Source organism: Zonotrichia albicollis, chromosome 1, assembly GCF_047830755.1.
Source record: "Zonotrichia albicollis isolate bZonAlb1 chromosome 1, bZonAlb1.hap1, whole genome shotgun sequence".
In the NCBI taxonomy this organism is placed as follows: Eukaryota; Metazoa; Chordata; class Aves; order Passeriformes; family Passerellidae; genus Zonotrichia; species Zonotrichia albicollis.
In genome coordinates, this window is record NC_133819.1 from 34,009,363 (window position 1) to 34,018,075 (window position 8,713).

At 47.0% G+C, this 8,713-nt stretch overlaps 1 protein-coding gene across 1 annotated transcript; it reads right to left on the reverse strand.

Moving 5' to 3' along the window:
- Positions 1–363: 363 nt before the first annotated feature.
- HOXA11 (homeobox A11) lies at positions 364–4,677 on the reverse strand. Its single transcript, XM_005480894.2, has 2 exons — positions 3,900–4,677; positions 364–2,424 (listed from the first exon to the last, which is right to left on the reverse strand). The coding sequence occupies exons 1-2, from the start codon at positions 4,561–4,563 to the stop codon at positions 2,192–2,194; spliced, it is 897 nt and encodes a 298-aa protein (XP_005480951.1). The 5' UTR covers positions 4,564–4,677; the 3' UTR covers positions 364–2,191.
- Positions 4,678–8,713: the final 4,036 nt, after the last annotated feature.

An 8,713-nucleotide genomic window follows, 5' to 3' on the forward strand; every position in this document is an offset into this window, starting at 1 on the left:
CGGCGGGGAGCAAGCGACAATGGCACATCCAGCCCTGGAGCACAGGACCTTGCCCTGCCGGTGCTGGCAGGAGAAGGAGAAGGCCTAACACGTAGCGAGCTATGTACACACTTAATTTTCCTTTTCCTGTGACCCGCTGGAAGTATGCTCAAACAAGCCTAGGTTCACTTGTTAACTCCAGAGTCGAAGATTTAACGATGAAGTTCACAAAAGAAGAGTAATTCGCCCCAAATGGCCGAAGAAGGTCACGAGGAATTTCGGGTCCCGGAGTTACATTTGAGAAAAGAACATGCAGTAATGTAACACCAGAGTAAAAATATAAAGTTTCCTTTTTTTTTTTTAAATTTTATTTTCCTTGTGCGCTGTTCCACTGTATACATGCAACCAAATACTTGCGCATATTAAAAGAAAACTGTATATACATATAGATGATACAGATTGAAAACAGTAACGTCATATAAAGATATTGCATTTTGTGAATTGTGACAAAGAAATTACATCCATTTGGTAAAATTTATTAGTCAAAAACATTCTTATCACCACTTTGTTGCACATGTAAAGAAATCCCACATCCTTTAGCCCCAAAGGAACAATAAAAAAAAAACAAAAAAAAAACACCACTGAAAAAAAACCAACCAGGAGAAAAAAAAGGGCATTCGAACAAAATAGGTCATGGGTTCTTTTTTTTTTATTATTTACAAGTCTTGTAAAACACCATTCCTGTATGAAATATACATTCAGATTTTCTCGACAGCAAATTACCTCAACGATAGAACACGGTATCCTTTGTAAACTGATATAGAATTTTAAATATTTTCCTTTTTTTTTCCTCTTTTTTTTGTTTTTTTTTTTTAATTGCATTTTTTTCACGCTTTGGTTCCTGCAGGGAAATATATATATTTATAGATATTTAAAATAAGTTCAAACAATTCTCCATTCTTTGAATACGTCGACTGGGCGACAAAGTAGAGCTCATGACATTTAAAGTAGACAACAACAAAATTACCATATTTACATTGTTTGGCTTCTGTTTAAACTCCTCACTAGTCACCTTTAAACGAACATGCAATAGAGTTATTTTAATCATCCAATGTTAGTGCATTGCACAACTCCAAGTTTCAATTAAGTGTTGTGTGGTATTTGCTAAACTGTCGTTCTCCACAGGTATTTCCTGAAGAAAGTTTGTGAGCCAGAAGCCAGAAGGTTAGTTTCCTTTAAGGAGCTGTTTCTTTTAAAACGCTGAAATTCACACTCTTTTGCCGATTTATTTTTAGTATTTGTATATGATTTGTCTCCAAAAAGATGGCAACGCATAGTCTGTTGTCATAAATAAAACAAGAGCTAATTAAATTTTTCTAATTTTATTTTTAGTGATTGTTTCTTTACGACATATGGCGAATTTATACCTGATTTTTAAAAGTAAATAATTAATTTTTTCATTTCGGTCTTTTTTCCCCTCGCCCCCATCCCATCCCACATCCCCAAAGGAATCACTACTATAACCATCACTACATCCATATTACAACTACTCGCGGTTGGCCCCAGGAAGGTGTGGACATGACATCCCCCCCTTTCTTTAGTTCTGTTTTTATGTGTGTGTGTGTGTATGTGTGTGTATGTGTGTGTATGTGTCTGTGTGTGTGTCTCCGTCCTTCAAATCTTATTTCAAACCCATGAGCAATGGAACACTGCCTCTAACCCAGACATTTTCCTAAGGAAGAACAAAAGATTATTTCTCGGAGTTTATATTCTGCAGTGGTCCTGGTCGGGTGAGCCCGACCTGGCGATCTCCAGACAGATGTTGCACAGCAGCACAGGGGCGAGGAAGGGCCGAGGATGGGCGAGTCCGGGGATGGAGAGGGACCGTCCCCGCCTGTGCCTGCCGAAAGCGGTGGCAGGGTGAGCCGCAGTGCCTGCAAAGGTAAGAGGTATGGATTTTGCACTCAGAGGTGAAGTGCACGTTTAGAAATGGATCCCATGTGTGTCAAAATCAAATCGATTCCAGTTGATATGTAAATACATATATAAAAAAATCATCATCGCAGTTCCAGAGAAGGTTTACGTGTGTCTAAAACCTTAGATTCTTCTAGTCCCGTCAGATACACACCTCCTTCCTCCACGTAACCCCGTGGCTTGACCTTGTCAAGGGCGAAATCTGAATTTAATCTCGTCCTGAAAAACGCTATGAGTTTTAAAGTAGTGGATTAGCTGAGTAATATTGTAATCGGTCCCTGTTAATTTTTTTTTCTTTCATTCTTCTGTTCTGAAACCATATTTTGACTTGACGGTCGGTCAGATTGAGCATTCGGGAGAGCTGGAGGCGTTTCTCTTTGTTTATGTAGACACTGAAGAAGAATTCCCTTTCTAACTCTCTAATCTGGTATTTGGTGTATGGGCATCTCTTTTTACGCGTACGTTGTCCACCTGTGGAGCGAAAAAAGGCAGAAACATTTGAGACCCGGCCGTGGCCGGCGGCGGGGGCTGAGGAGGGACGGGGGTACTCCCAGGGAAAGCACATTAACGTGGAAAAGACGCGTTTTGCCCGCTCCGGGGTGGGAGCTGGTGGCTCTGGGACTTGGCGCCAGCCCTCCGCCGTGGCGGGTGCGTGCGGCCGGGCCCGGAGCCGCCGGCACAGCCCGGCCCCCGCGGCGCCGCGGCCCCGGCAGCGCGCAGGGCGAAACCCCCGCCGAGAGCCGCGATCCGGCCGCGCTTCCTCCGCGGGGAGGGCAGCTGGAGGAAAGAGCGGTGGCGGGGGGCTCTCGCGGATTTCACGAGCCGGAGGAAAGCCTTTGTGGGCTGCTCGGCCGGGCGCCACCCCGCACGGAGCTGCCCGGGGAGCAGCCATCACCTGGCTGCCTGCAGCGGGCGGGGGGGCCCGCGCCCAGCCCACCCCGAGCCCCTGCCCGCCTGCACCTCGCCCTCACTGCCCGGCCTAATCCCGTCCCTGCGTCCCGAGCAGGGGAAAAACCCCTGAGCCCAAGGCTGAGGCGTCTCCCTCTCCCCCTAGCCGGCTATTTTCAAGTACGTTCTCCACCGCATTGAGGTATTCTCCTCTCGATTAGCCATTACGGTTTTAAAGTTCATTAAGCAGAATAAGTTTCAAGGTTCAGGAGCTCTTTACATTAAACGTAGCTGCTATCCCTTTAAAAACTTCCTTTTCTGGTACAGTTCATTGTCGAGGTATTTTTTTCCCCCGGCCGTATACTAGCTTTGCCTTTTAAAAAGCTCACATAAAAAAATCAGACTTTGACAGATTGAATAACAATTGTAAGTAACAAACTGTTGGACAGAAGGCAACACGTAATTGCCACAGTGCCTTAGTAAAATGGCTTCCTTTAGACAAAAAGGCCAGCTTTAGGTTAATTTGCTTCTTTTAATATATTGCTACAGTTCAGGCGGCTACTTTATCTGTTAAACGCTATTCTAGCGCAATCGTTAAAACGGCGAGGGCTTTGAATTCAGCTCCTAACTAGACTTCTGGTGCAACACATGGCTTTTATAAAATCACTGGATTACATTGATATCAAAGGAGTCAGGATCTCCTTTTTTGCCGAATTTACAGGCACAGAACGAACGTTATTATATTTTCAAGAGCTGACCACGGAACTGGTTTTTTATTTTTTTTTTTTTTAAAAAAAAAAACAGAAAAAAGAAAAAAAAAAGGAGAAGAAAAAGGAAAAAAAAATTAGGCATCCATTGCCCGGTGGGTATTTCACGGCCAATTTCAGCACTAAACACGTGATCTCGCCTTTTATAACAAAGTTTTGTTGGGGGAAATCTAAAGGCCCTTCATAAACCTTATATGCTTATAAAACAGCATATAAAAATTTAACTGCGGCGGTGCGCTAGATTTCAAGCTGCCTTTGCTAAAAGCGCTCCGGCGCTGCCTTTATACGTACTGGAACTGCCGGATTTCTCCTCATTGTTGCCGGAAGATGACTCGGGGCTGCTGCTGCTCTCCGGCCGCCTCCTCCTCTCCTTCTCCGCCGCCGCCGCCGCCGCCCTGCCGCAGCCGCCCTCCGAACTTGAAGTTGCCGCCGCCGCCGCCCCGGCGGCCGCGGGCGCCTTCTCGCCACTCTTGTCTACCGGGTAGTCCGCCGAGGCCAGGTTTTCCGCCGTGCCATAAGCCGTCTCGAAAAATTGGTCGAAAGCCTGGGGCAGGACCCCGTTCCTGCCCACCGTGCTATAGAAATTGGAGGAGACGTTGGTGCTGGGGTGGTAGACGTTAGCTGTGTTTTTGCCGAACATCTCGCCCATGCTAGCAGTGTTGGTGGCAGGCAGGCAGTCTCTGTGCATGATCTCCTCTGCGGAGTAGCAGTGGGGCAGATTGTTCCTGGGGTGCCATTTACTGGAGGGATCAATGGCATATTCCCTGAAGGTAACTTCTCTCACAGGTTGGACCTGGGGTAGGTTGGAGGAGTAGGAGTATGTCATAGGGCGAGAAGACGGGGTTTGGGGCAAAAAAGAAGGGAGGCTGGAAAAATCAGGACCCGAGACGTAGTAAGTACAACTTGGCAAATACATGTTAGAGGAACAAGGAACACGCTCATCAAAATCCATCATTAGGGCTACCTCGGCTTCTCCGCATTAGCTGAGCTTAACATGATTCTCTAGCGCAGCTGCCCCTTTGAAGCGGATCCGTGAAGTAAGGGATGGGGAGACGTAGGCTGACGTGGAGAGCTCTCCCGGCGGCGCAGGGAGGTGCGGTCACGTGGCCCGACGTTGACATTGACGAGCGGCGGGCCCGGGCCCCGCTCCCTTTGTGGCCGTCGCGGGGGAAAGCAACAGCTCGTCGCCAGCGCCCAGGGGCGAGCCGAGCGCAGCTGGGCCGGGGGGGAGCCCGGGGGGACACACTGCCGCCCTGCCACTGCCCCGGCTTAGCCGCCCGGGCCCTGGCACCCTCTGGCTCTGCAGCAGAGAGGCTTATCAATTCCCCCCGGGGTTAGGTGAGACCTTTCTGTTTGTTTGTGGGCTTGCTGGGGCGTTCGGCGGCTCGCTGGCAGGCTCCGAGAAGGAGGGCACCGTAGTAGAGATGCACGCACGCTTTCTTGTGGAAAGCTGCTTACGAGGAGGAGGAAAACGCTCCTGAAGAAAACGTCTCCTTTTTTCCCCCTTTTTTATTTTTTGTCCTTTTTTTTTTTTTTGATCGGTTTGAGCTTTCCCTCCTCCCCCCCCCCAAAAAAAAAAAAAAAAAAAAAGAAAAAAGACCTCACTCTTCAGGGTTTTTCTGGAAACCTTACGAGGAAGAATGTGCCAGGGTCAAGTCTTTACTGATTTTCATGGTGAATAGATTACATGCTTGCATTCATGTTCACTTCCGAAGCGCTTAGTGTCTTCCTTCCCTTACTTACATATTAACCTCAAATACCCCGCGCGGCTTCAGCCAAGCTTTACTGGAGGTAGTTAACAGTGTCGGGTCCCCGGGACGCAGGTTTCCCCTCCTCACCCTCTCCAAATCATCCCTTGCCTTAGTCGCAACGCCAGAAAGCCAGCAAGCCCTTTAAAGTGCAGACCACGGAGCTAAAGACTGTTTGCTGATCTCTCCGCCTCAACTCTGCAACTAAATGCTTGAAAAACCAGTGGATATTGGGCTACCCCAGCTTGACAAATACTCCGAGTTTAATTGCCAGAAGCCTAGTTAAAATTATTTGACATACTGTTAACCCGTAGGAACAAACTCGCCGTACCGAGATACTTTCCTTTTAGCTTTGTGTCGTCGCTGAAGGCTGACACCCAGGGAGACCTATTTTAAAAACCTGGTTAAACTTTTACTATTGTTGCATGAAAGGGATGATATAGAAAGCGGATTGTACGGGGCAGAGACGAAAAAGTACTTTTTCTGCCAATAAAAATGCACACCCCTCCGAATGAGCAAAGCCAAAGAAAACACAGAAATACGCCAAAGAATACAGCACCTTTTGAGGCACGGACATCCCTAAGCTCTCGGAAAAAGTTCTTTTTTTGCTCTTCTGATGTTCGATTTCAGAAAATAAATATTTCAGTTCCGGCTGGATTTTATCAAAATAGAAAAACAGGGTGGCAAACGGCTATTGTGAAGTCGGTACTCTTAGGAAATCAGACGTAGTTCAAGATCCGTGCCCCCGTGGACTTGGGAGGCTAGTGGAAGGGAAACGAAAATGTTAGGGAAATAATATTTGGATTTTCCCCCCCTCTTCCTCTGCAGGGCTGTGGAAGTATTTATATATCCGGAGAAAGTTCTCTACTAAATTCTGGAGATCCTCGGTATTTAAATGTCAACATCGATTTGTTTATTTATTGCTTGGCTTATCGTAACCGACTCAATAACAAATCTAATCATGTTATGCAGAGAGAAAATATTCTCATTATGTATTTCCCCTACATTATAGTTAACTATTGCGTTTGAATTCAAGCTGTAAATTCAAGATTATCAAGTAATTACTTTGTAGTGGAGTACACTAATTTATTAGCATTAATGTTTATATGCCTTTTTCTTATTTTACAAGGGTTACCCTTCACAAATCAAATGCTCCGGACGTATCCCTGTAATGAACTCTTTATTTTGGTTTGCTGCAAGAACTTCTTATGCTTACTGCACGTCTGTGAGCTGAACTTGAAATTAATGAATTAATCTTCCAACTTGACATATTTGCTAGAAAGTGGATGGAAAGGGATTGCATGTCGTCAAAACCGCTAGCAGAAGACTGCAATGTCGTTTAGGGATTGTAAAAAGCTTTGGGAGGTTTGGGGGCTTTCCCTCTCTCTCCCTCTTAATTTTTTTTTTTTTTTTAACTTGAGGTGGGGAGGGGTGTGCCAGAGCCCTGGTTGGCTTTTTCCTCAACGCTGTAATTTTGCTCGCATTCACTTTCCCCCGGTTTTTTGCAGGGGGTGGTCGTGGTGGGGTGGTGGGTGGAGTGGACTGGGGGGTCGGAAGCCCTCTTTTGGTGTCCGAGCATTGGTTATTTCCCCTGTACACCCGCACCGTTCAATTCCGTCGATGAAAACCTCTCCCCACACCCTGCACACACGCAGACACTCCTCCCTTCGAACAAAAAGGAATGTATAAGGATTTCAGTGACTTTGAGATAACAAAGGCGCCACCATTGCCGAGCCTCGCCCCGCCTCTGTGTGATGGCAAACAAATTCTTGCACTTGTATTAGGGCTTTTAAGGCTATAATTGAACACGGCGCGTCTAGGGGAACCGAAAACAGTTCTAGACTGACCTGCGGTTTTATAGCACTTTGGCAGTCAACTTCAGCTTGTGCCAGAGCAGACATGACAGAGCTGCCCAACACTTAATCGCGGGACGCCACCTCCTCGGACTCACTGCAGCCGCCCTCTTGCATTTCAATAAATTTCAAACCTTGGGGCTAGAAATGGGGAGCAGAGCTGGCACAGGTTTGTATGGGGCTCTTTGCCGCTCCTCTCTGCAGCGGGGGCTGCGGCGCCGTGCGAGGCTCCGCCGTGCCAGAGGTCGGGGCTGCCTCTGGGAAACAAAGGGAAATTAAGGCAAGAAGGGCGAGAAGGCAACTGGAAATAGGAGTGTGTGTGTGTGCGTGGGTGTGCGTGTGTCTGGGCATATATGTGCTTGCACAGCATGCACACGTGCAGCCCTGATGCCTGCTTTTGGATGGCTCGGCTCTCTCCCCCACCTCTCCAAAGCGAGCTGCCTATTTCTCTGCAAGCGGGTTTGTAACGCAGGGGGACCCCAAAACGCCTCCGGGTGCCGCCCGCAAAGCAAGCGGGAAGGGCGATGGGGAAACCGAGGGGGGCACAGCTCGTCTGGGAGCGAGTAGACACCCAAGGCACAGGCTGTTCTCTGCTTTATTTGCTGTTAAGTGAAACAAGAGATAATGTACGCCTAAAGTCCCGGAATGTGTGGGTAATTGCAGGGAGCCTGCTGTTAAGTTGCTGTGTTCAGCACAATTATCAATGTTGATTATTTGGTCTAATGTTGAATTGCTCTTTTAATACAGTAATTGGGACTTCCGCGTTGAGGAAGGGGGAAAACCGAGCCTTCCCCTCGCTAACCTCACTGAGAACAACATAAACAAAGGCAGGCATTTCGTTTGGAGAAGCAAAATGCATTCGTTACGCCTTCCCATGTATTTCGACCGGATTAGAGAGGGTAAAACCGCTCTGAATTTGGAACCTCTGCTGCAGGACGGTTTTGCAAAGGAGAAGCGTGGCCAAGAGGTGGGGAGACTCTTACCCATAGCTAAGCTAAACAAAGGGAGGAGAAAAAAGCTAGATCTCTTCTTCTTTGGAGGAATATAAACAGAACTAGGACGCCTCGATAGTCTAGCTTTTACATATACAGATGGTGTGCAAGGGGAACTGTTTAACTCGCTACTGCTTCTCCAAAAGGTCAAGTTCTATTGTACCTAAATTGTTGTCTTTCTGCACCGGGCTCTGCTTGGAAAATATTTGAAGCCGACCATTTACCTTGCCAGTAGGGTGGGTGCCTCTAATTAACAGGAGGAACGTGTGCTAGAAGGAATTTGCGTCAAGAGGAGCTAATTAAAATATTACAGGATCGCTGGCTTCAATCTCTGTTGCTTCTCTCGCACAGGGAGGGTGAAGTGTATTACCACTGGAGCAGGAGAAAATATCTAAGGAGTTAGGGCAGTGTTTTGTAAAACTGAGGGTTGATTACAGTCTACAAAGGCTTATTAGAAAACGTAGCATTAGGGAATTTGAAATGTCCCTGCCAACAAAAAAAAAAAGCGCACC